General features: G+C 41.4%; 2 protein-coding genes across 9 annotated transcripts; one reads left to right on the top strand and one right to left on the bottom strand.

Annotated features, from left to right (window-relative positions):
* Positions 1-969: 969 nt before the first annotated feature.
* MFSD11 (major facilitator superfamily domain containing 11) lies at positions 970-22,197 on the bottom strand. Of its 5 annotated transcripts, none has more exons than XM_065693851.1 (15): positions 20,940-22,197; positions 18,855-19,014; positions 18,483-18,653; positions 16,932-16,987; positions 15,573-15,680; positions 15,125-15,204; positions 14,924-15,020; positions 12,775-12,833; positions 10,127-10,268; positions 9,261-9,301; positions 8,106-8,171; positions 5,723-5,848; positions 4,359-4,533; positions 3,099-3,234; positions 970-2,630 (listed from the first exon to the last, which is right to left on the bottom strand). In XM_065693851.1, the coding sequence occupies exons 3-15, from the start codon at positions 18,576-18,578 to the stop codon at positions 2,463-2,465; spliced, it is 1,350 nt and encodes a 449-aa protein (XP_065549923.1). In that variant the 5' UTR covers positions 18,579-18,653; positions 18,855-19,014; positions 20,940-22,197; the 3' UTR covers positions 970-2,462. The 5 variants fall into 5 exon arrangements, with proteins under 5 accessions (XP_065549923.1, XP_065549927.1, XP_065549925.1 ...); XM_065693855.1 differs by having other exon boundaries at positions 18,483-18,650; XM_065693853.1 differs by lacking the exon at positions 20,940-22,197 and adding an exon at positions 20,765-20,803.
* SRSF2 (serine and arginine rich splicing factor 2) lies at positions 21,204-25,277 on the top strand. Of its 4 annotated transcripts, none has more exons than XR_010615809.1 (4): positions 21,204-21,931; positions 22,298-22,608; positions 22,950-23,053; positions 23,712-25,277. XR_010615809.1 is itself a non-coding variant. In XM_065693859.1 (3 exons), the coding sequence occupies exons 1-2, from the start codon at positions 21,570-21,572 to the stop codon at positions 22,599-22,601; spliced, it is 666 nt and encodes a 221-aa protein (XP_065549931.1). In that variant the 5' UTR covers positions 21,205-21,569; the 3' UTR covers positions 22,602-22,608; positions 23,712-25,277. The 4 variants fall into 4 exon arrangements, 1 of the variants encoding a protein (XP_065549931.1); XR_010615810.1 differs by lacking the exon at positions 22,950-23,053 and having other exon boundaries at positions 21,205-21,931; positions 23,712-23,821; positions 24,334-25,277; XR_010615808.1 differs by having other exon boundaries at positions 22,298-23,053.
* Positions 25,278-25,328: the final 51 nt, after the last annotated feature.

Below are 25,328 nucleotides of genomic sequence, written 5' to 3'. Positions count from 1 at the left end.
CCAGCACACAGGTGGGCTCTGGGCTCAAGCACACACTGAAGTCTGGTCATGGGGAGATTCTCACTGACCAACACCGCCAAGTCCTTCTTCTCAGGCTGCTCTGAATCACTTCTCTGCCCAACCCATACCTGTGCCTGGGATTACCCCAACCCAGGTGCAGGACCTTGCATTTGGATATTACAATTAAATGGCATTGTTTTAAAAGCATTTAGAAGTTACTGATCACCACAAGACCCAAGAATCATTACACACACACACCCTATACTGCAAGACAAAATTGTTCCTTCTGAACTTTAAAGACTTTCTTCTATTACTGATGTATAGGGGAAAACAGGTCAAAGGAAGTCCTTGGAGACAAACAGCAGTAATTCCCTATCTTAAAAAAAGCTCTATCCATTTTGGTACTTGGGAGAACACACAAATGTGCAGCAACAAGAGAACTCTCCTCAATGGCAGCCTCCTATCAGTTATACCTTTTATGGTGCTTAGTATAGAAAAATGGTTTGCTTCAAATTACAGGATAACAGGAGTGAGAGGCATTAGAATGCTGCTAGTCACATTAATCATACATATTGACTGAATACTGAATGCTCTTCTAGTTTGTCTGACAAATTGGAGTGGCTCTGGTAACCCCTCGCTCAAGTGTGTGTTCTGCTTCATTCTCTTTTCCATCATTCATTAAATCTCCTGTGAATACACAAGGGTTTCCTCTCCTGGCTGTCCTCATGGATTTGATTGCTTGCCAAGTATTGAGGTGCCCTCTCATCCTCCGATTAACAACTTACTGATCTCACAGCAAAAGCCTGCAGTGAATTTAAAATTCCCTTTCTATATGCCTGTTAAATAATCCCTCTTTGCTGTTTGACTGTGCATGAAGAAGGCTGTGCTTCATGGGACCTGCATGTTATGTGCCCTTTGAGAGAAGTGACAGCTGATGCCACAAGAAATACCATACTACTTTCACCAAGCTTAACCGTGGGTACACCTACTTTATTATGACATGTAGGAGCTACTGACACATATTGAGTTGATTTTTTTACTCATCTTATTAGAGTGATTTGTGCACAGAAAAAGGTTGGAAAATGGTACCTTTCTAAAAATAGCTCAGTGGAGTGTCTAAAAACAGTCTCTCATCGTTCCATAGCTGCTCTTGGTTGCATCTTGTTTGCCCACTAGACAGAAACACAACTGCAAGTACTACAGTCATATAGACAAATAAAGATCCAGGTGAGCTGCATTCACTGCCTGCATTTACATCATCTGTAAAGATTTAGGATTAAAACTTGGCTACTCTGCTAGTAACCTGGCTTTTGCATTTGGCAGCATAAGATTACAGCAGAGTCCTCCCAAAAATATCCTGAATGAAACAACTCAGGTCAAGTGTTTCAGGTCTTTTTAGACCATGCAGTAGATCAAACACTGCAGGATTATTCTTACAGCTCACATTCTGAGCTGTTTGCACTTTAAAAAGTTACCTTAGACAATGCTCCCATCACCAATTGTGAAGAAATTTTCACTGAACTCAAAAGCACTATTTGGGAGCCTGGGAGTGAAGCTGTGCCTTGTGGTCCTTCACATAGCATTACCCTGAGAATGGTTCAGCAGCAATCCCAACACAGTAACACAGTCCAGTTCTGAGATGCTGAACCAAGAGGCTCATTTCAACTATCAACACTTCACAGCTCTCAGGATCACATCCTTAAGGTAGTTAAGGGCAACCACTTCAAATTCTTATCAAATCTTTCGCATCACACTACAGCCTCACCTATTTTCTTAAAAAAAAATTAAAAAAAAAAAAAGCAACAAAAAAAAAAACAAACCCACAAAAAAAAAAAACAACCTTCCAAAAACACAGATCTGATAAAATTTAAGCATATGAAATACAGTAATAAACAAATGGGAAACAAGGAACTGAATGATACAGAATAAGAAGGCAACATTTCCCACAGAAATACTTCTGCATGTCTAATTGTTGGCAAAGTCAATGACAAATTGATTTCTCAGCTGCGCAGACATTCTGTATACCATGTACCCTATAAAAATATCACTGCTCAATACAAGAATTCAAGCGTCTGCAGAACAAGGATATAGGAAAAATAGTTTAGGGAAGAAAAAAATCCACTAATTCTGTAGTGCATGGCAGAATGAATTGAGGCAATTACATTCTGAAAGGTACATCTCCAACCAGAGTTGTTCAATCCAGAGATCTCTGCATTCCCTTCCATTTCTAACACTGGATTTTTAAGACCATAAATACCAAAACCCAGCTGATTAAAGCAAGAAAATCCTTTCAAATGTGGCATTTTCTCTCATGTTCCACATTCAGTTAAACTGATGGTGATTTAGTAGTAGCTTCCTTCATCCCAAACTCTGCAGCAACTTGATCTTTTCACCTTCTCACATCACTTCACAATAAAGGTGCCTGTGCTGTTCCTTACATTGGACTAGGCACAGTATACGGATCAAATGCTGCTGTAGTCCGAGCCACGGGCAGCAAGAGCTGCTGCTGCTTTCCGCTCCACCAGAAAGAAGGTAATTGTTCCAAAGAAGCCCACAACCACCATGATGAGGAGCTGCCACTGCAGAAGGAAGTAGTTGCTGTAGAAATAGGCAACTGCTGCACAGATGGACTGAGAGGAAAAACAGTGTAAAGAGATTATCAGTGGAGATATCCAGTATTACTGCACAAGAATCAAATTGATACGTACAGTTTAATGTTCAACTCTCAGTAGCATGCTTCTGTGGAAGACATGCAATCATAAAATTTCATTATAGCTCAACATATGGCTTCATATGATATACAACAGATTTAGTTTTTACTTGTATTTAAACAGTGTTCACTGTAGAAAACTCAAAAGTGCTTGTAGCATCTCAAATGCACTTCTCTGCTATTTTAAAAGTTTGTCTACGAACAACACAGCCAAGGCTTTGAAGTCAGTCAGTTACTTCCAGTTTTATAGCATTACAAACTATTCTATACCAAAATTCAGGATGAAATCTGTTCAGAAACATTCTCTTTCTCAGCTCATTAAAAACTCAACCCAACATTTTGATAACATTACACAATCATACTGTCAAAAGGCTTTGTTAAGTAGTACCTGAACAAACTTAAAGATGGCAAAGGCAGGAGCACTGTCTTCCGAATACAGGAAGCCTAAAATACTGAGGAGCTGGGTGTTGAAGCAGCTGTCACCCAGGCCCAACAGGAAGCTGCAGAATATGGCCACGTTTTTGCTGAAGGAGAGAGTGACTCAGATTTAAAAGCCATTCATTCAAACAGCTTACACATCTATAAACTATTTGGCAGACTAATTGGAAACTGAGAATGGAAGTTATCAACTTAAATCTCACTGAAAGAGAACTAGGAATGCCTGGCTTGGCAAAAAAAAAAAAATTGTTTCATCAGATTTTAGTTTCTTGAATGCCAAGACTACTGGTACTGTTACCTGCAGTGAACTTTAGTCTGAATTAGAACCACTAAAAAAAACTCATATTGGTACTTGGAGCCACAAAACCCACAAGGCAGAGACTAGAAGCTGATACACACATGGTGAGTTGATAAAATCTGCAGGACTATTAGAAAAATACCAGTTCATTCTGCAACAAAACACTCCAGTTAAAGAAAAGTCACCTGCACTGGCACACACTGACATGGTTTAGGGGTAGACACAGCAGTTCAGGGGTAAATGCTGGACTTGGTGATCTTAAAGGTCTTTTCCAACCTTATTGCTTCTATGATTCTAAATGCCTGGCTGCAAGTTAGCAGCTGTGCCTGCACAAACTAACACTATTTTCACCCAAACTGACAAAAAAGCACTTCAAAAAGAAGTTGCAATGATAAGAAAGCTCCCTACATCCTTCCCCTAACACTGAGTGCTGTAAGACAGGCATAGCACAGCACCAGTACAAGTGGATATGACAACAAGCATTGGAAGACTTTGGAAATCAGTGCAACAGCACAAGTCTGCTGCATGGAGTGCCTAAAAACACTTTCTCCCAGTGTTCCTGCTGTAGTACAACTGAACCCAACACCATTTTAAAATAAACTGAATTCCTGACATCTAGTACAATAGTTGCTGGTCTCACTAATCAGGCTGTCCTGACTAGATGTCAGGAATGGCAGTTCACAAGCAACATATTTGCTAACATCCTAATGCTTTTAATTCTCATGCCATTCAAGTGCCTAAATTGGATGCACACTGGTAGAATATATACCTTGCATAAAAACAGAATCCCTAAAAGCTTTTTCTATGGAGTTAGTCACTACACGGAAAAGCAACTTAAAGGAATTTTCTGTTAGAGGAACAAGCTGTTTATATACATTGAGTTATAGCAGCCAAAGGGAAAAGTTCACATACCTTGGAATCATGTACGCAATATCATCTGTTCCTTCCATAGGAGCAATAGGGGCATCATTTGGTATGTTGAAAAATATTAAGTAAAAGGCTAAGAAGTGGACAATGATGCCAAGCATCACCACAGGGTTCCGGCCAAAGCGGCTCTTCTTGCTCAGCAAACCAAAGATTCCTCCACCTGTAGCAATAGAAAAGTTGAATAATTAAACCAGCACTGAAGATGTAAAAATAGAACCAAACTTAGAATACTTAAAAAAAGTGCTGACAACTTAGACTATAAATTCCCCCATGCTGGATAACTGAAAGATCAATGGACAAGTGCTTAGCTCTTAACTGCAAAAGCATGCACCTCTCTCTGCACGCATGTTGTTAGTGAACAGTGGTTTTTGGTTAAACACTGTAGTACTTAAGTTTAAGCAAAAACCAATTATTTAATTCAATTTTATTCAAATATCACATCTCATTTAACACAAGCTAACGTCTTTAAAAGAAAGACATCTTTAGTGCAACAACTTATTAAAACATTAAGTTACAATGTGACTTAAATAATAAAAATGCAAACACAATAATGTTTAAAAACAGAATATCAAAAGGCTGAAAACTCCTCAATGACATCATAGCCCAGTGTTTCTCTCATGCCAAGATTTAGGTATTTCTGTTCTTTTAAGGCCATGAGGAAGATCAGGGGCTGCAGCACCTCCCATATGAAGACAGGCTGAGAAAGTTGGGGCTGCTCAGCCTGGAGAGGAGAAGCTGCATGGAGACCTCAGAGCAGCTTCCAGTGTCTGAAGGGAGCTACAAGGATGCTGGGGTACTCTACACCAGGGACTGCAGCGTTAGGACAAGGGGTGATGGGTTTACACTGAAACAGGGGAAGTTCGGGTTAGATGTAAGGAAGAAGCTCTTCCCTGTGAGGGTGCTGAGGCGCTGGCACAGGCTGCCCACAGAAGTTGCAAATGCTCCATCCCTGGCAGTGTTCAAAGCCAGGTTGGACAGAGCCTTAGGCAACATGGCCTAGTGAAGGTGTCCCTGCCCATGGCAGGGATTGGAACTGGATAATCTTAAGGTCCTTTCCAGCCCAAATCAGTTTGGGATTCTATGATTTGTACTAATCCAAAAAATGCAGACTCTTAGGATTCAATCAGTATGTCACCTCCTACTCCAGAACCACTTCACAGAGTGTGATGTGCCATTCACAGTACAATAAGGAGCCACACTGCCCATTTTTCTCCTATTATTTCAGGTTTTGTTCACATACACACTGCTGGAAGCTTGAAAGACACTATCTGTTTAAATACAACCCCCACTTTGAGTAACTATATCATCTTAATCCTTTTTTGTGTACAAGGTAGTAAATTTAGACTCACCCAAAATTTCTCCAACACCAATAAAAATACCAGAGAGCCCAATAAGGCTTTTTGCTTCACTGCCAAACCTATTCACAGCACCAATGCACGTTCCATATACTCCAGAAAAGAAGGTTAATTCCACACCTTTGAAGGAAACCAAACAAATAATAAATGAACCATTACCAGAGTAATGACAAATCTTTATGTCTAAAGTCTGTTTTTCTCTACAGTATCTTTCATGTAAATATATTTAAATGAGGTATGTGAAAGGGAATCAAACAGGGAATTTTAAACTATGTAATATGATATTCTCCTATGAGCTTAGGAAAACTATATCAGAAAGAACAGCATCACTAACTAGTGTCACAGGCACTTTGGGTCAATGTTGTTGCTAGTTTACACTTCCGCTTTTCAAGAACTTTGGAATTTCATCCAAGTGCCATGTGAAATAACACTTAAAGTAACAGAAGAAAGAAAACAATTTCAGTGTAAGAATTCCCCCCCTGAAGTTACAGCAGTCCTAAGAAAGTTCCCACATCCCGAATACCAATTAGGAGCCAAGATTCCTAAAATGGACTGTGCTGCTTTTCTATACATACATAATGAATAAAAACTGAGAAAGAACTGCTGCTTAAAATACTTGTTTTTATTGCCATTACTGTGAGGAAAACTGACAAAGCCAAGTCCAACTTGCATGACTATAAGCAGCCATCAGTATAAAAATACCTGTTTCTTTAATAAAAAGTGTATTTAAAACAATGCAAATTTATGCCTAAACAAAGAAAAATAGCTCAAAAATAAAACTGTTTATGATTTACCTCCTTTGCCTTTTGCTACTGCAAATATATAGTACACCATATACACACACATACAGTCCAGGCTACCTGTATGGCACAGGAACTGCAGAGCTTCAAAAGGGGTAAACTTTGAGCAGTCTTATAATAATCTAACCATCAATTTTTGTTAATAAAAGCTTTTGTGATTGAGAGCACAAGTGTGATGATGAATGAATGAGGAACCTTGGGAGGTTTAGTCTGGAAAAGAGTAGGTTCAGGGGGCACCTTATCACTCTCTACAGCTACCTGAAAGGAGGATGGAGCCAGGAGCAGGCTGATCTCTGCTCCCAAGGAGTAAGTGATAACAAGCGCTCAAAATCCATGTAGATGAGACCCTCAGTGACATGGTTTAGTGGTAGTCTTGGCAGTGCTGAGGAGCGGTTGGACTTTACGATCTTAAAAGTCTTTTCCAACCTATCTGATTCTATGATTTATGGGATTTTGTATTTTTCTACATAAACTGGCAATATTGACCAGGAGCCACCAGGTGGCAGCAGCTGTTTTTCCCAAGCTGGACTGCTTTTTTCCTACTACCTGTAACCCCAAATTTAGGATTAATCAGGCCAAACCTGCCTGAACGCCTTCCCTTGTTACCTTGCTCACATCCCCACTGTGCTACAAGAGGAATTCAAATTAGTTAATCTGGCTTAACACAACACTGGAGATGCCTTGAAGTAACTTGTAACTCAGTAAAGCAGCTAGTACAAACTGACTTCATAGCTCCCACCACTATTTCTCTACCAGAAGCTGATTGCAAACTTCAGCAGATGTTGTGGCACTGTTTAGAGTCTGTTCACATCTAAGTTTTTCTTTTCACCTACAAGAGCTAACAACAATTTTCCATAACAGTGACTCAGAACTGAGGTTCTGAGTATATCTATTCTCCCTAAAACTTAATTTGACCATGAACAAAACTATTTCTGAAGCCAAATAAGTAGCAAGAACCCCCGGAGAAAAAAATCATTAAAAGATCTAGCTACACTTTGAATATTTTAAGAGCATTTCTGTGGAAGAACCACTTCCATATGGCAAAAATAACTGTATTTGGTTTACAATTCACATCTTGGTCTAACAATGGCAGACCAGGATTAACAAGAAGGTGCTAAGGAGAGCCTTGGCTACAGCAAATACTAATGACAAAAATAGTTGAAAATGGCTAAATTTTCCCCAACAGAACCAAGACTAAAACAAAAACTCTTAAAAATCTCCCATGCCTTAATGAAGGTGACACAAAGTATAACAGACAAGCATTACTTTAATTCCAATGCAACTGCATTGAACAATCTATAGCCTATTGATATTGATAGCCATTTTGCCTGACCCTCAATTTGGGACCCAGAGCTGTACTGAAGAGTTACAACATCTGTCAATACTTGCAGTCTTGGTGCACCCCTCTTCCTGTACAGAAATGTTTTTCAGAACACAGGAATGTTGTAACTTATTCAAAGTTATCTGAAATATTCAAGTAATGTTTGCAGAGATATGGAACTGCAAACCTGCCCTGGGGTTAACATTCCGATCAATGCCCTGACATTACTACATTATACACTCTGCTTGCTCCATACCTGTGTATGCTGTTGTAACACTGAGCAGCATAATTTCTTTGGTGAAGCTCAGCTTTATAGATTTCTCTGTAAAGACATAATAATGGAAATTACTATAACTTCAGATAGCACTGAGATTATTACACTTTCTTCTGCTTTTTGCTTAAAGCAAAACCAGGTTAAAATTCTGCAAACTACAACTTCATTGAACAGAGAGCTAAAACTGGCCCTGACCTGCCTTTTAAAAGATATGCCGTGATCTGAAATCTTTGTTTTGTAAAAAAATCAAGGAAGAAAATATTAAAGACAGGATACACAACTTTCAATGAGCATACAATTTTCTGTTCATTGTGTATTTGTACACAGTCCGTGGTGATTGTCTCTAAAATGACACAAATTCTCTGTGATGATCTTGTGTTCTCAAAACAAGCTTAATAGTCACATGCAGACTACATCAAACTCCAGTGGAAACTGCAGGTGCTCCAGTTCAAATTCTTAAGTTCATTTGGTGACTAAATAAAACAGTATGTAACCACTTCTTTATCCTGTTAGTAAAGTTTTTCTTTCTTTTTAAGCTTTCAAGCTTCTAAGTTTTAAGCTTTCAAGTTCTTTTTGTGCTCATCTATATGAGCACAAATATAAAGAAGCTGTTATAAAGAAGCTCACATATAAGGAAGCTGTTGATTTAGTTTCAGATCCAAGCTACTTTACAAAGTACCCCTCCAAATTTCTCCAAGACTATACTAGTATGTAACTGAAGTGAAGTCTACTTCACTTTCTCTCTTTCAGTCATCTGTTTGTACAATACTGTCATCTGAAAGGAGTTTGGTGGTTCCCAGGCTTTTCCAGTTGCAAGCCCCATTTTGTCTAGACTCAAAATCCCAAATTATCATGTAGGCAACTCAATTCCTCTCAGGCTTAAAACTCATCAGCCTTGTGCCCCTATGGGAACTGTCATCTCCAGTCTGAAAGACACTATCATCTGGCAGTCATTCTTCCATCCCTGAAGGTCTATATTCAAAGGGAATAACTGAAATGCATTCTTGACACCTTATTTGTTCACAATTTTTTCCTCTAAGCGATTAGTACACGATCACATTATCAGCAGAATGATGGACAGCTGGAAAGGACATGTCAGTGTGTTTCAAAGCAACTCTTATGTGGAACAGTACTTACTGAAGGCAGCCAGTGCTCTTGTCATTTTGTTTTGTGCAGACCTGGGCAAATAAATGACTTGGTCAAAACGGAAAAAGAATAACCACAGTCCTGCTATGCTGGAAGGCAGATCAATTGATTCAATTTCCTGTACACTTTCTAGTCCAGCACCATATACTGGAATATGCGACTATATTATTAAATATTTCTGAGATTCTAAACTATTAACCAAAAAAAAAACCCGTATTTCTGTGCTAGTGAATGCCATTCCAAAATTAACCTGCTTAACAGCATCTTTCTTCTGAGCTTTTTATAGCTTTAACAATTTTTTCACAAGCATATTTACTAATTTTTTTCTAACATTTTCATTGTTCTTTAAATAAATCAAAAATACTTAAACTGATGCTTTGGGCAAAGCTGTACTGAAGCTATCTGTGTACCTGTGTGTTTCTAGTGTATTTATTATTTTTAGGGTGGCATATATATACTTAGAGAAGATATGAAAAGCATGTTTCAGTATGTTAAGGATAACCCATATAAAGGGATTTCTGCTTATTCCAGTCTTTAAACTGGGTTAATGAGTAGAAGACAGACTATGAAAGGCAGATACATGTTCAATAATAATCAGAGGTAAAAGGTAGCTTTCCAAAGGTATGCACTTACTGGAAAAGCAATGTGCAGTAGTGCAGTCCACCCTTAAGAATACATCATATAAAGAACATTCATTATCACTCATTGAGGGACAGACACTATTCTACCAAAGCTAAAAAAGTTCAGGTTGCTCACAACATTCATGTTTCCAGTGCTGAGGGGAAACTAAATGCGTGATGCTCCAGTGAGGACTAGGAGCACAAATGTAACAACATGCTCTTGCCACAAGCACTTACGATCTGTCCCCTGGGATTTCATTAGTAGAATTTTCCTCCCCTGGAGCTTTTGTGTCCTCTTGTTTCCTAATCAGAAAGAACAGAACTGTGCCCACAAGACTGATAACAGTCAGAGCAATGAAGACAGTTCTGCGATCACTCTCTGTGGAAAAACAAACAAGACATAACTAGATGAGCAAAAGCAATTCAAATACCTTAAAGAACTAATACAGACATACTCCAGAGCTGTTTAAAACGCATACTCATTTTCTAACCTACCTTCCACTTGGAGCACAAGGTACCCAGCTGCTGGAAAATTTCTGTTTCAGTTTTATGATGCTAATAAAATATCAGCATACTAAAAAGTGTCAATGGCATTTTCTGCCATGCAAGGAGTATGACCAAGGAGGAATGCATAAATTATTAGCAGAAGGAAGTACATCTTTCAAGACATACACAATTCAGAGTGGACATAGCAAACTACCCCAAAGCCCTTCAGGTTTCTAGAAAAGCTCTTTAGCAGCACCAGAAATATTAGTGCCATAACGTCAGGAACTGCTAAGGCTTGTAAATTACAAAGGCCTTAAACCCACCAAAACCTCAGTAACTAATAGAGCATGTGACATGCATCTAGAGGAAGGTAACTGCTGCACTCACCACCTGTTTAGCACAATGCAGAAGTAACTCCCATTTACAAATTTTAAGCAGGGGAAATAAAAAAAAACAAGAAACAGCTAATAATGACTGAACTAGTGTATTGTTCTGAAGATATTGTCTACACTTGTATTTATTTCCCCTTCAACTTAAAGGCAAATGTAAAATTGCTACAAATATAACCTCTGTATGATTACAGGACAAAAAGAGAATATGGACTTCACCTTGAAATGCCTATAATATTTTCTATAGGTTGTAAAAGGAAGGAGGAATTGATTTTAAACACCATCAAACCTTCCAGTATCAACATTTTGTAATAAAGAGGAGTCTCAAGACATTTAAAGGTAGAGGAAAATGTAAGAGCAGAACTCCCTCATAGTTAATTGCTCTATTCTGTGGTTAGCAAGAGCAATGAAATTTGGAACACAGGGAATTTCAAGCCCACCAGGTTCAAAGTGTTTCTAATACTTTCAATAACATTTAAACCTTTTTGTTAGAGATGACGGAACATGGAACATGATCTTCAAAAATCAACCTGTGCTGTGCTACCAAGCCTCTGTCTGTGGAGAGCCTGAAGTCAGATCTAACAGCAGCATGAAGTAGACTATTCATCTCAACAGGGCAGTACTTCTGAAGGCTAATAATCATTATTTAAAAGACAACATCTTATTCCTGATTGACTAGAGCAGAAGTATCCTCATCTTTTAAATGCTAAAAGGAATTGACACTTCCAGTAGACATTTGACTTCAAGACTACAATAAGGAAAACTCTCACAGTCATTACAGCACAGGAATCAACCCTATTTGTTTACAAAATGTTTGCTTTTTTTCCAGCAACGTTCAGTTTTTTTAATTACAATCTTAGATTTTGCTGTTTTCTTAGCTGATACCCTCACCTACTTGCCTTGCTTACTTAAACAGCTGCCATAGATCTCTGCTTTAAAACTACTGAGTCTGAACAACTGTCCAGCTTCTTAAGCATATAAAGCCCTGCTCTTTACAGTCCCATCAGGAATTAGTCTTCATAAACTATGCCAAGAAAGGAAGACCAAGTTCTTGAACACTCCACCAGCAACGCTGCCAGTTTAAGCGGCAGCAGCTCACTCTCAGTGCAGCTGCACATCTCAGCCTCTGTCTTCCTACACTACTTTGCACCACCACAGTGATTAGTGCAGCTGTGAACTGGGATAGTTTTTCTTTCTTCTCCTTTTTGTTACAGTTTCAATCAATTTCAGTCTATACTAGGAACTTCCTTTGGGATAGGATCATGTGCATATTAAACATACAGCTATTTCAGAATGCCTTTCCCCCAAAATATTTTCTGCCTAACTTTGCTATCTGTCATTATGAATGTTTCCTTCTTTTTATTTCTATTTTGGATGCCAGAGAGGGACTCTTCATCAGGAAATGTAACAACAGGATAAGGGCTGATGGCCTTAAACAGGGGAAATTCAGGTTAGATATAAGGAAGTTCTTTCCTGTGAGGGTGGTGAGGCGCTTGCACAGGGTGCCCAGAGAAGTAAGTGCTCCATCCTTGGAAGCGCTCAAGGCCAGGTTGGATGGAGCCTTGGGCAAACACAGTCTAGTGTGAGGTGTCCCTACCCACACAGCAGGGAGTTGAAACTACATGACCTTATGGTCCCCTTCCAACCCCAACCATTCTATGATTCTATGAAATGTGTATTTTGGCACGAGCATGTCTGTGCAGGGAAAATCCCAGAATAGCTATTGTGGAAAACCTTATTCTAAATTAGCATTGTGAAGACTTTCATAGACAGTATCCTGAAGGAAGGTACTCAAAGTGTACTGCATGCAGAAAAATAACATACACAATACAAGGGCTGGGAGTACCATGGAACACTAAACGAAAAGCATACTCCAAAAACAGCTTTACAATAAATTAGAGGGGGAAAAAGTCTGCTATTGAATAAGTTTCTTGCCACTTTCCAGTTCCTTACTTCATCATGCTACCATGTTTTAAAGGACAGTATCCCATATAAGCAAGCAATACCCACCTGATATGTGAGTTTTTCCTTGCCAAGCAAAGTATATATACATGTTTCCAAAAAACAAGCTGTAAACAGAAAGGACAAAGGTGAACAGGACTTTCTGTGGTAAGATTAAGGGTGTAGCATCACAGTAATACTAATACTATGCAAAAACCAGTACTGCGCCGCTGTGAAAGAAATAAAGACACTAATCCCTCTCCATGCAAACTACCTACTCTATACAAAGCTTCAAACACAGCAGAGTACTGCTTCCTTGTACTGCTGGCTCTTCATTTCTAGCCATCAAGACACAAGTGGTAGCAAAAGTTAGGCAATCTGCATCTATGTTGTCTGTCTCTCATTTTGGAAGGGTATAGTTAGAAAGTGGGCATGTTTTTGGAGGAAATCTTGTAACACTTCCTCGGAAGAGTCCTGAAGTATTGCTCCAGCACCAGTGTTAACAGCTCAAGGCAAATTCTGTGTTCCAACCTGGTGTTTCCTAAAATCTAGTAATTCTGAATAAACAGTGATTCAGAACAGCCCCAGAGTCAAGTTTCCTCATATAAAGCCATGCATTTTACTCACTGTAAAACACACAATTACTTGGGTTTGTGGAAATTGCTACTCTGATAATATACCGATAGGTTAATTATAGAACCTGAAACTCAGGGAACAGAAGCAGTATGCCACTGGCTGAGACATTATCAATGACCTCCAGTACAGACTCAAAAGCCTCAGCACCTTCAGCAATTCATTCCTCTCATCATTTCCCACTATCCAGAACTGCTGTATTAGAGGTGGTAGAAGGTCTCCCTCTCCAGGAACCATTTTTGGACCTATTGCCAGCAAATTTGATCCCTTTTTGATCTTGCTGACACTATCCAACTCTACACCCTCCTGTGGCAACAAGCTGTAAGAGTTTAATCACCCATTGTATAAAGCAGCATCTTACCTGTTTCAAGCCAGTTCTCTTCTGGTTTCGCCAAGCCGCCTGAGTTCTAGTGCAGCAGCATTTAGTGAGCAACAGCTCTACATTCAGCTCACTTGCTGAAAACCTCCATGTTCTAATGACATGGCATAATCCTCCTCAGCTGAGTCCCAGACTTCTTAGCCTCTCAAGTCAGCAACTCTACCTTCTTGCATGTTTTTGTTATTTCCCTCATACCCTAAATGCATTACATAAGAACCATAAACCATATCCACACAAAATAATCAATGGCAGCAATACAGCACCCACTACCTTTCTTGATGCCAAGACACTTTTTGTTGCAACAGCACTCAAGCTTATCAGAGTACTATCAACAACAAGATCTCTTTTCTGACTGCCAGGTCCAACTTCACAATCTTCACTTCACTTTGTCAGTGAGCAGCAAGGTCTGGCTGCTGCCTCAGGGAAAAGGAGGGTAAAAGTCAAGAAGATAAAACATCCAGCAAAGAAGGCACCTCAGCAGTTGGAGCCCAGCCCCACAGTCCTCAAGCAAGCCAAGCAGGGTCAGCTAAAGTCTTGACCACCATAGAAGCTCGTGGTGCTAAGGCAGGTCTGAGGTCAAGCTGGGAAGTCAGCCCACAGACCAGAATCAGGTCCAGTCATTCCCACACAGTTCCACACTAAGAAAACAGACCAAAGCCAAAACAAGAAACCAGCCTATAGATCAGAACAGAAAAACCCACAACTAGGTACACACATAGCTACAGGTGAGCTGGAAACTCAACCTCTTGCAACACAGCTCCAGAAAAGCTGAATACCCAGAACTGAGTTTAAATGGGGTTCCTGGGCCCATGGGCAGATGGGAAGGGTGTAGTGGAGGTGCCAGGTGAGATGGTTCAGGGCTAATTAGAGCAATCAGGGTACTGACACTAATTAGCACAGCCCTCACAATCAATAAGATTTGTGTCACATATGTCAATGTTCCCCTAACAGAAATAGCACATTGAGAGCAGAAGTTTGCACTATGTAGCTTTTATTCACTGTTCTATAATGCACAATAGCAACAGAAATGTTCCTTTCACCTCTCCCTCGCACTTAGGGTTACAGCCCTTTCCAACCCAAACCATTCTGTGATTCACTGACTATAAGGTACCTGTGGAGTGTTTTTTGATGCAGTCTCCATTTACCAAAAAATGTAAAAAGTAGAGTGTGTACACAACCAAATAAAGATTCACAAATAAAGCTTACCTGGACTGTAAGAGAGCCCAAAATACTCCACTGTTCCTTCCAATGGTGTTTTCATCTGAATTTACAGTCAAGCAATTTCCCTGTGCTGTCCACAGGACTGGAACAGATGAAATATATTGCTCAAGTAATAAAAATGTTTTACAGGTATATTCAAATATAGCATATATAGCTTACAGTAAGCAGGATAAGAACAACGCTTACCAGCAGCTGCAATCCCAATAAAAACAGAAGCAGTGTAGAAAGCCCATGTTGTAGGTTGGATAAAAACTGCGATGTATAGGCTAGAATAGAACAGATCAGTTTATTGCATACAGACAAGTGAACAATGCTTTTGAGCAATCAGATAGCTCACTCAGCTTAGGTTGTGTGTGAAAAAAAGGAAATCTTTACTCCACTAAGCATGTAGAATTTTATTTTCTACAGTCATCACCCTGAGACCACACCTGAACTCCAAAGTCTGGAAATGCTGGAGGGAAAATACACTGCTTCCAGTAACTCTGGAGTTACACATCCACTGATACAAACAGTATCTCTCCAAGATGCTTTGCTTAGCCAGTACAATGTCATGTATGGCATAGTAGCCTTAGATTTCAAAGAGACAAAGAATCATTTAAGAGGAAGCACACAAAAATTCAAAAGTAATACTCACCTATAAAATACACCACTAACAACCATGGAGAGCTGAGGTTCTACTATTGCAACCACTGAGGGTGAGATAAGATTTGATGCAGAGAATACTCCATAAATGATGGACATGCTACAAAAATAAACAAAGATGAGCAAGTACTTAAAACATAGGGTATAAGTGCAACTGATTCAGGAATGTTCACTTGATTCCAAAACATCAAGTTAAGTACATACACAATTTATGTAACTGCGTAACCTTCACAGTCAAACATTTCCTTCCCTTCTTATGTTACTTTCATCCACTGCACTCTGTATGGGAGTGTTTCTTGGGTTGCTGAATAGACTATTGCAGGCAAGCATGGTAACTTACAATATGCATTTGTCACACTGTGCCTCAACAATAGTTACTGTACTTTGTGCCTAGGACTTCTAGAGGAGAATGTTCCAGAGCCTCACTTGTCTCTCAGTGAGGTTTTTGTGTTCTGCCAAATACACCACAGAAAATTTATACAGATGTATTTTCTGCCAACTATAGTTTAAATGAAGATAATAACCCCCCAAAGCAGCGACCAGGTTCTCCTACATGACCAGTTAATTTGGGATACAAAAGGTCCCTGCTCACGCTTGACAAGCTTGAATGCGCCAGTGCAATTAAATAGAACAGCTCATGGCTTTGCTTCTCTTTTCTGACTGCTTCTTTCACATTTATGTTCCAGTATCTCCTGGAAGCTTATCCATACAACCTATCCTACGCAGAGGTCTCTTCTCCCAGGTAACATGTCATAAGACAAGAGGAAACAGCTGTGAGCTGCACCACGGGAGGTTTAGATGGAGATAAGGAACAACTCCTTCCCCAAAGGGGCCTCAGGCATTGGAACAGGCTGCCCAGGGCAGTGCTGGAGTCACCGTCCCTGCAAGTGTTCGCACACCATGGAGACAAGGCCCTCAGTGCCTTGGGTTAGTGGTGCCTTGGCAGTGCCAGGGAACAGTTGGACTTGATGATCTTAGAGATCTTTTCCAACATGGTTGTTTCTGATTCTATGATTCTAAAGGCAAACAAGCAGGGCCTTAATGAGCAGTTTTATTTATTTTAAAACTTCCACATTCTTCCTCTCCTAAGATAAAATGCTGACAATGTGATGACCATATGGTGGGTTTTCTCCCTAGAAAGAGAACGTGCAAAACGCATCTGTAGTTCAGCTAGAAGTAATTCAAAGTAGAACTGGAGTGAATGTGAGAAGCCTGTTTAAAACTCCTTTAAGTATGTCACTGAATTGCAAAGTCAGCAGAATGCCACAATCTCTTGAGAGTATATCTCTACCAGATAGCATTATAACTGCCTTCACCCTGCAAGGAGCAAAGTAAGATCTGTGTAAATTACCTTGTGTAGCCACTGCCATGGAAGTCCGTGCTGTTTAAATTTGTGATAACAGTTTGCTGTGAGGAGAAAAATCATACATTGTCATATGCTAGAATATATCCTGTAGTCTGAGAACACTTGCATCAGTTTGAAGTCAGTATCAAACGTTAGGATTGATCATTAATAGACTCTACAAACTACTTAAAGTGTTAATTACAACTCACACCACCTCCACAATGAAGGTGAAGGAGATACTTGGCAGGAAAACATGTTTGTAGTAGTAACCAGTATATTATGATTTCATTGGAGACCTTAAAATATTTCACAGTTTTGTTTCACTGAACCCCTCTCTAAGGCAGATGGTATGACTATCTTAATTTGAAAAGTGGGAAAAAAGGAGAAGTTTCAAAATACTCTCCATTTGGCCTAACTCTGAGCTTCTGATTAGAGTTTCTGTTCTTTCTGGTTTCCTGTTATTCCCCTGTTCCTATTTTTTCCCTTGAATCAGCATTAATGATCATGAGACCACGGAATTAGTTGGCTAGGTGGGCAAATCGGATTGAAAGTCACCTGGAATGACTTTAATGACAATAAATTACATGATTACATGATCACTGGGTGTAATTTAGTGAGGTGCTCTCAATTCACTGCAGAACTTCTCAGATTCCTGGGTTGTACTCACATCCGGTATCATGCTGCAAATGACACTTACAAGAACCATTCTAAAGTAGTTACTCCTATAAAGTAGCGAAGGACATTTATACGTCTGAACCCAGGAAGGATTCTTCTTGCACACAAGAAAAGAGAAGCTGCAAGACCAGTAGGCTCAAGAGATATGTTGAAATCTAACTGTCCTTCAGGCACATTACTAATACTGAAAGCAATGTCAACAGCTCCGTAAATTAGAGGATCTGGACTGAGTATATCAGTAGCAGGATTCTAAAACTGTAAGTAGTTAGAGTGCAATCTGCTTTTAATGGTAAATTTGGATTATGCTCAATTTTGCTTCAGCATACAAAGAGATACACACTACTAAAGCACTGCATTACTTTTTCAGATGGTGACTTGGCAGTTGTAGCAATTATGGAAGTCTGACTACTTGTCAGATGTTATCCCCATACTCCCCCTCAATATCTAGTTTGTTAGAACAGAAAAATACATTTAGATTAGGAAAAACACTTGAGGGCATAGTTAATAATAACAACTTTGGCAAATATTTTGAAAGAGACTATATGGTATAATCAGAAATATGACAAGTCCCATGTAATTCAATTGTTCAATATTTCAAGTGTCAAAACAGACACTATTTTAAACAGCAAACATTTGGTACGATTAATTTTCTCCTTTCTAAGCAATCAGGCACAGTACTATGTGTAGCTCTGCTATCTTAAACTGCTTAGTTATCCAGTTCACCAACTTCATCTAGTTAACACAGAACCAATAGAGATAAAACGTCAAGGTGTCTTGCACACTAAGAAATGCCATGTGAAATACCTCTTAGAGTACACAAAAGGCAAAGAAGGATGAATAACTGTGATAGAAAACTTGGCATGTTTTGAAATCCACACCTACCGCAATATTTCCACAGGTTTGGAAAGCAGTGAATATAAGCATAAATGAGACTCCCAAGATAATGATGTTGAAAAGTTTTTTGGATTCAGGAGACATCTTGTGTTTTCTTGCCAAGGCCTCAGCTTCAGTCTGGAAAAAGTCTCTTTTCCTTTAAAAGTTTCCTCTTCACTGCTGTTAGAAACAAACAAGCAAAAGGAATAAAAGAAAAAAAAAAAAAGAAAGCCTGAAAAATGATGATTACTGCAGGCTGCTTATCAGCTGTTAGGACATAACCATCAACCAGCTCTTCAATATCTTACAGTAAAATCAGTAACTTGAAAAGCAAACAACAAAGAAAAGTCCGTACAAAGGGTAAAGACCCAAATTCTCTACCTTTTCCCATGAAGTTAACAGAGCAGACTGCAGGGTGTTACTTCTTCATGACATCACCTTCCCCCAGATGAAGAAGTTTCCAAGGTATCAAGCTAGTTCATCAGCTCAGTTGCTTGCCATTGTTTGAAATCCAAATTCCGGAACACAGCCTCTAAATCACCTGACAAATGAAAGATGAGACATTCATCCACAGGAGTCATTTCCATGCATGTTGGACAGGAAATAAGGAACATTTCCCAATCTAGATCAGCTGACCCAGCCTGTGTGCACTCTGGGAAATGCAGTTTTGTGAAAGTATACCTTTGCTACTTAAAGGGGTGGTAATCTGCTAATTCTTCAATAAAATGATTTGTACTTGTCTAAGAATTGTAATCTCTATCCACTAAATAACACCTGGCAATGCAGGAAAAGCCTCAGGAAATCATGTAAGACAACTGTTTAATCCACTGAATCCACAGAGTTATTCCAAAGGGAAAATGATCCTGCCTGGGAAAAACCACGTATCTCAGTGCCACCAGCACATAAACTCCACATGGTGCTTCTGTCATCCTCCCAGTGACTCAGGGTAGAAAAGAGTCTTCATAATCTTTCACTGCCTTATCTCAAGGAACAGCAATATAATTATCAATTACATGCCCTTAACATTATACTTCGTATTGTTTCCAAATAATAAATTTCAGAGCAATTGAACTTTTAAGTTGTGAAAATCTCTGTTAAAAGTCAAAAGAGGCTCGATCACACGGAATGGCTGCTTTTCACTGTCACTGTCTTCCCTCTGCCCTGTTGGGCCTCCTAGACTATCAAGGTGTGTGGGGGGAGATGTTTAACACAAGCAAAGCTCTTTTCTTCCTTTTTTAAAGGAACTATGAATTCATAGTACCAGCCTTTTAATATCCTCTGGGCACTGTGTCCCACTCATGCCTCTTCCTTCCCCTTGTGCCACCATAAGGGCTCATCTACCAGCACAACAAACTGGGGCTGGTGCGCTGAAGCAATCCTTTTGGTAGCAGCTTGTATTGAAGTGACTGAACCTGGGGAAAAAGGGACACAGGAAACTCTCTTGGTCACTTTAGGGAAATCATTGTAAAGAGAAACTTCACATTTGAGCAGATGGATTACAATTGTAAAGCAAAATTATCTGGGGGGAAAAAAAAAACCAGAACAAATACAGCACAAAGCAATGCACCATGTGAAAATCGGTACCATTTATTTGACTTCCTGAAGTCCTGTTGCTTCTGGGTTTCTGTAGATGTCACTGCTTATTTTTATACTTCAGTGCAAAAAATATTAAACACAATTGCAGCAAGCAGGAGCATTTAAATTCCGAGTTTGTTTTCTCATTGTTAATGCTATCATTTCACTGAATGAATCACTATTGTCCCTATGGAACAGATGGACAGACAGACTTACTGTTTTAAGAGAAAAACGAGGTATTAGAATTCACACTTGGAGTTTGGGAATTTGACTTAGTGCCTGTAGTCACTTAGCAGCACCTTTTTGGGAGGGGGAAGCAGCTTTCACGTTATTCCCTAGACAAAACTCTGCGAATCCGTCACTTTTACACAAGGGCTGCGCTGATCTCCCTTGCTCCCACTTCAACAAAGCACAAACGCGCAGAGAACACGGTGTGTGAGGATATCTGACGTCTCCCACTCCGATTCGCAGCTCCCCGACACAGACGGGCGCAGCCACGGGAGATGGCCTCGCAAGGAGGGCTCTTACACCGCACCACGGCCCACATCCAGCGCCGCACGGACCGAGGCGGCCTCCCCGGGCACCGCTGCGAGCAGGAGGTGAAGAGAACCCCACGAAGCGCACTGCCTACCCCTCAACACCACAACCAGCCAGCCAGCCAGCCAGCCAGCCTGCCTGCCTGCCCTCACGACACCCGACCCGCAGCTACATCCCACCTCCCCTCACAGCGCTCCGCCATTTTGAGCCGCCTCCCCACCCACCCGCGCCAGGGCCCATCCCCTTTCGGGCTCGCTACTTTCCCTTTCCGCCCGGCGGCGTTGCCCGCCCCGCCCCTCCCCCAGCCCCCGCCCTGTTTCCGTTAGGATTTTAGATTTTTTTTTTTTTTTTTACCGTTTTCAGCGCACATTGTTCAAAATTTCCCCGCCTCCGACGAGTGCTTCCGGGTCAACGGCGGAGCCGCCTCAGGGGTCACTTGTAACAGCGGGCGAGTTGTTAATTTAGCAGCCGCTTATCCCGCGCGCGCTCCTCCGGGATCCGCGGCCGGTAGTGAAAATAAAACACAAAAACCCCAATAATAATAAAAAAAAACACGAAAACGTGGCTCGGGGAGGGAGGGAGGCGGCCGCGGGGCGGGGCTTTTACTTCCGGGTCGTCGTCGGCCATTTTGTGGCGCTAAGAACTCGCGCGCGGGCGGCGCCCGCTCATTTCCTCTCAGCGGCGGGAGGGGGAGGCCGCAGCTGGCGCCGCGCCTCCGCTCCGGCCTTGGGCCGCCCGCTCTGCCCCCCGGAGCAACGACGGGGTGCCTGCGCCTCCCTCTTCGCTGAGGGCTGTTGCGGCGTTGCCCTATGCCCTGCACCTCTCCTCCTTTCTGGACTCTTCTAGGCCGCCGCTCCGGCGCCCCCGCTCCGGTGTGAGGCGCTTCCCTCTCAGGGCCGCGCCGTCTCGTAAGGGGCCCCCTCCTCCCTTCCCTCGGGTTTCTTCTCCTCAGCCGCCGCCGCCCCTCGGGGGCTGTTGCCCGCCATGAGTTACGGGCGGCCGCCGCCGGACGTGGAGGGCATGACGTCCCTCAAGGTGGACAACCTGACCTACCGTACTTCCCCGGACACGCTCCGGAGGGTCTTCGAGAAGTACGGCCGCGTAGGCGACGTCTACATCCCGCGGGACCGCTACACCAAGGAGAGCCGTGGCTTCGCCTTCGTTCGTTTCCACGACAAACGCGATGCCGAAGATGCGATGGATGCCATGGACGGCGCCGTGCTGGACGGCCGCGAGCTCCGCGTGCAGATGGCCCGTTACGGCCGCCCCCCCGACTCGCACCATAGCCGGCGGGGCCCGCCGCCGCGCCGCTACGGGAGCAGCGGCTACGGCCGCCGCAGCCGCAGGTGAGCGCCTGGAGGGGTGCGGAGTTCCAGCAGTCAGACGGGCCTCGGGCGTGTGCCTGTGTGGTGGGGGCCCTTGGGTCTGTGCCCCTTTCCGAGTGACTTTCGGGGCGGGGTTGGGAGCGGGGAGTTGGGGTTTAGTAGTGAAGGCACGTGGAGTGTCCTCGGAGCGGAGGGGGTTTGCGCTGGAGTAGATTTAGCCCCCGGCCACTCACTCCGAACAATGGCGCCCTCGGAGCACTCATTTTCTTGCCCACGTGGGTCCCGTTCCGCCCTCCCTGTCCTGAAGTAGTCGTTGAAGTCGGTTGCGCCGCCCCTGTTCAACTTCTAACGTGCCTTTTTTTCCCTCCCCCTCCTGGTGTGTTTTAGCCCTAGAAGACGCCGTCGCAGCCGATCTAGAAGCAGGAGCCGCTCTAGATCCCGCAGTCGGTCCCGTTACAGTCGATCCAAATCCCGGTCTCGCACACGCTCTCGGTCACGCTCCACCTCCAAGTCCAGGTCTGCCAGGAGATCCAAATCAAAGTCCTCATCTGTCTCCAGATCCCGGTCCAGGTCTAGATCCCGGTCCAGATCTAGAAGCCCTCCCCCTGCCTCAAAGAGGGAATCCAACTCTAGATCCAGATCTAAGAGCCCTCCTAAGTCTCCGGAAGAAGAAGGAGCTGTATCCTCCTAGGAACATGGTAATGTACCTCAGGGTCAGCATATGTTGCATGTTACTTTATTGTAGTACCTTAGGTGGGGTGTTGGGTAGTTTGTAGAGTATTAATAGCCTGAAGCAAGTGGATCCTAACGGGGCACATTGTTGGTTTTTATTTTCTTGAGCAGTGCTTTTTTGGTTGTTGGTTTAGGGAAATTAATACCAAAGGGCTTTCTTACATGGATTTTCTTTTTAAACAGAGAAAATGTTTTATTGAGAGATTAATGGCTTGGTTTTAATAAATATTGTATGAGACGCAACCTATGATGAAAAATGACTATTTCTTACTGTATTTATCCAACATCTGCATTTTCCCCTTTAAAGCTGCGGTCTCCTGTTTGCTAAAAGAATATTGGCCAGTATTGCAGATTTTAACTGATTTGGCTGATCCTCCAGGGACCAGTTTCTGTGGGCGTGTATTGGAGCAGGTTTGTCTTTAACTGTTAAAGATACACTATCCTTTTATAACGGAAGATCGGTTCAGTGGCCGTTAAACTGACTGGAGGTAATAAATGTTCTAGAAAAGTGGCAAATTGCAACGAGAAAACCACGGAAACTAGGTTTTTTCCTCAAGTTGACATCTTGAAGAGGCATCTAAGGATACACACTGGGTGGGGAAAGGATAGTGTGTCTTTAACCCTTCAAACTGTTTGGTCCTGTTTTTGAAAGGAAAGGGCCTAAGCTAGAATTGAAGTTAGATAACTGTAGCAAAATTAGTCACCTTTTGTGTTTTGAATGCTACTCAGAGTTTAGTTAAGTCTTTAAGAAGTACTAGTTTTATAACTTTTATATAACTTTTAATAATCTATTGTTGAACAGGCTGAATTGAAGTTAATGGTGGCTTGATCTCCAGCCTGATGCTTACTCTTCTTTGTAACTACATATTCTGATAAAGAACCTTACATTTGGCCTCTGAAGTAAAGCAACACATTTTGGGGGGGAGGTGGAGCACTATGGAAACTCCTAAAACTTAATTAAATTAGGCAAAGCCAGTTGAAACACAACTAGGAGTATACCTGAAGTCATCCCCACAACCAAGAGAAACAAGGTAGAAACCTGGCTGAACTTTTCTTTCTTCAAACCTAGATGCATCACATAAATGAGAGCTTCCATAAAGGACGCCTTTGGGTGGAAAGGATCGCTTGAGTCTTCAGTCCCTTGGAGAGCCCTGGCCCGAGCAACCAGCTGATGAAAAGGTTATTTTGTAACATTTTGTCTAACTTTTTACTTGTTTAAGTTGCGCCTCAAGTGGCAGATTTTACATTTTATGTGCCATTTTGTTGCTGTTATTCAAATTTCTTGTAATTTAGTGAAGTGAACGACTACCGATTTCATTATTGGCTTGGATATTTGAGGTAAAACTTCATTTTTGTTTATATAGTGCTGACTTCTATTTCAAATTAAAACTGATGGTAACTTGCTGCCTCCAGTTTCATACTGAGGAAATGGGCAGCCATTACATGCTGAGTAGCTAACTCTTGTCAAAAACTTTCAATTTTGTCTTCGTTCCTTAAATAAACCCTGCCAGACTTCAATTTGAAACTTAACTGTAAATGCTTTTTTTTTTTAATTATTATTACTTTGAATTAAAATAGTATCTTTAAATTCAAATTGATAGAAATCTTTTCAGGTGACAGTTAATATTTGAAAAGGATTGTTTTATCAGCCTCAATTCTAATCTCTTCTCTTATGTATTTTTGTGCACTAGGCGCAGTTGTGTAGCAGTTGAGTAATGCTGGTTAGCTGTTAAGGTGGCGTGTTGCAGTGCAGAGTGCTTGGCTGTTTCCTGTTTTCTCCTGATTGCTCCTGTGTAACGATGCCTTGTCGTGCAGAAACAAATGGCTGTCCAGTTAATTAAAATGCCTGACAACTGCACTTCCAGTCACCCGGGCCTTGCGTATAAATAATGGAGCATACAGTGAGCACATCTAGCTGATGATATACACACCTTATTTTTTCCAGAATGGTAAAACTTTACCAACCTACATATATGAACTTATATATACGAGAAATGTAATGTTAAGACAAAAAATGGTTCATTCCTTTGTAAGTACTGATTGGTGTATCTTTTGCTTAAGACATTCTGTACTATACCCACTGTCTCTGTAGTTAATATTAAACATTTTTTCTGTGTTAACTTTTCTCAACTTAATGTCTGAGTCAGCTTATTTTTAGCTTTGAAAGATTTCTGCAATTCCACTGACAATGTTTAACTTCTCTGTGGTAACTGAATGCATTCTACTGCTACAAATTTTACCTGCTGGGGTGGCTTTTAAATTACTAAGGGCAAACGTTAACCAGTATTGTGACTAACCCAGACATTGTATGGCAAGTGGTGCACACCAGAGTCCAAACCCCAAACCAGACAGGTCTGTTGGATGTTGTTATGAAGGTAGACACTGAGCAGTACTAATTGCATTTGCTGTGTACTTGCCCTGATGCCACAGGCTGCTGCTTGGCGGCAGCTAATCTTAACAGTAATGATTTCTGTTTCTTGATTTGGATACCAAATGAATTGTAACTTAAACCATCGTGTGTCAAGGGTTATTGTAATGCTTTGTTAACTTTTCTGCATGTATGTTAAATGGGAATGGAAACATCTGAATACTTGCAATCTGGCTTGATTGAGGATTAAAAGTACTTTTCTACAAACAGAGGAGTTTGTATGTTCCAGGGCTGCATGACCAGACTGAGTCATTTAAA

This window comes from Lathamus discolor, chromosome 13, assembly GCF_037157495.1.
Source record: "Lathamus discolor isolate bLatDis1 chromosome 13, bLatDis1.hap1, whole genome shotgun sequence".
Classification (NCBI taxonomy): domain Eukaryota; kingdom Metazoa; phylum Chordata; class Aves; order Psittaciformes; family Psittacidae; genus Lathamus; species Lathamus discolor.
The sequence above is the reverse complement of the archived record's forward strand: the minus strand, read 5'-3'. Positions and strand labels throughout refer to the sequence as shown.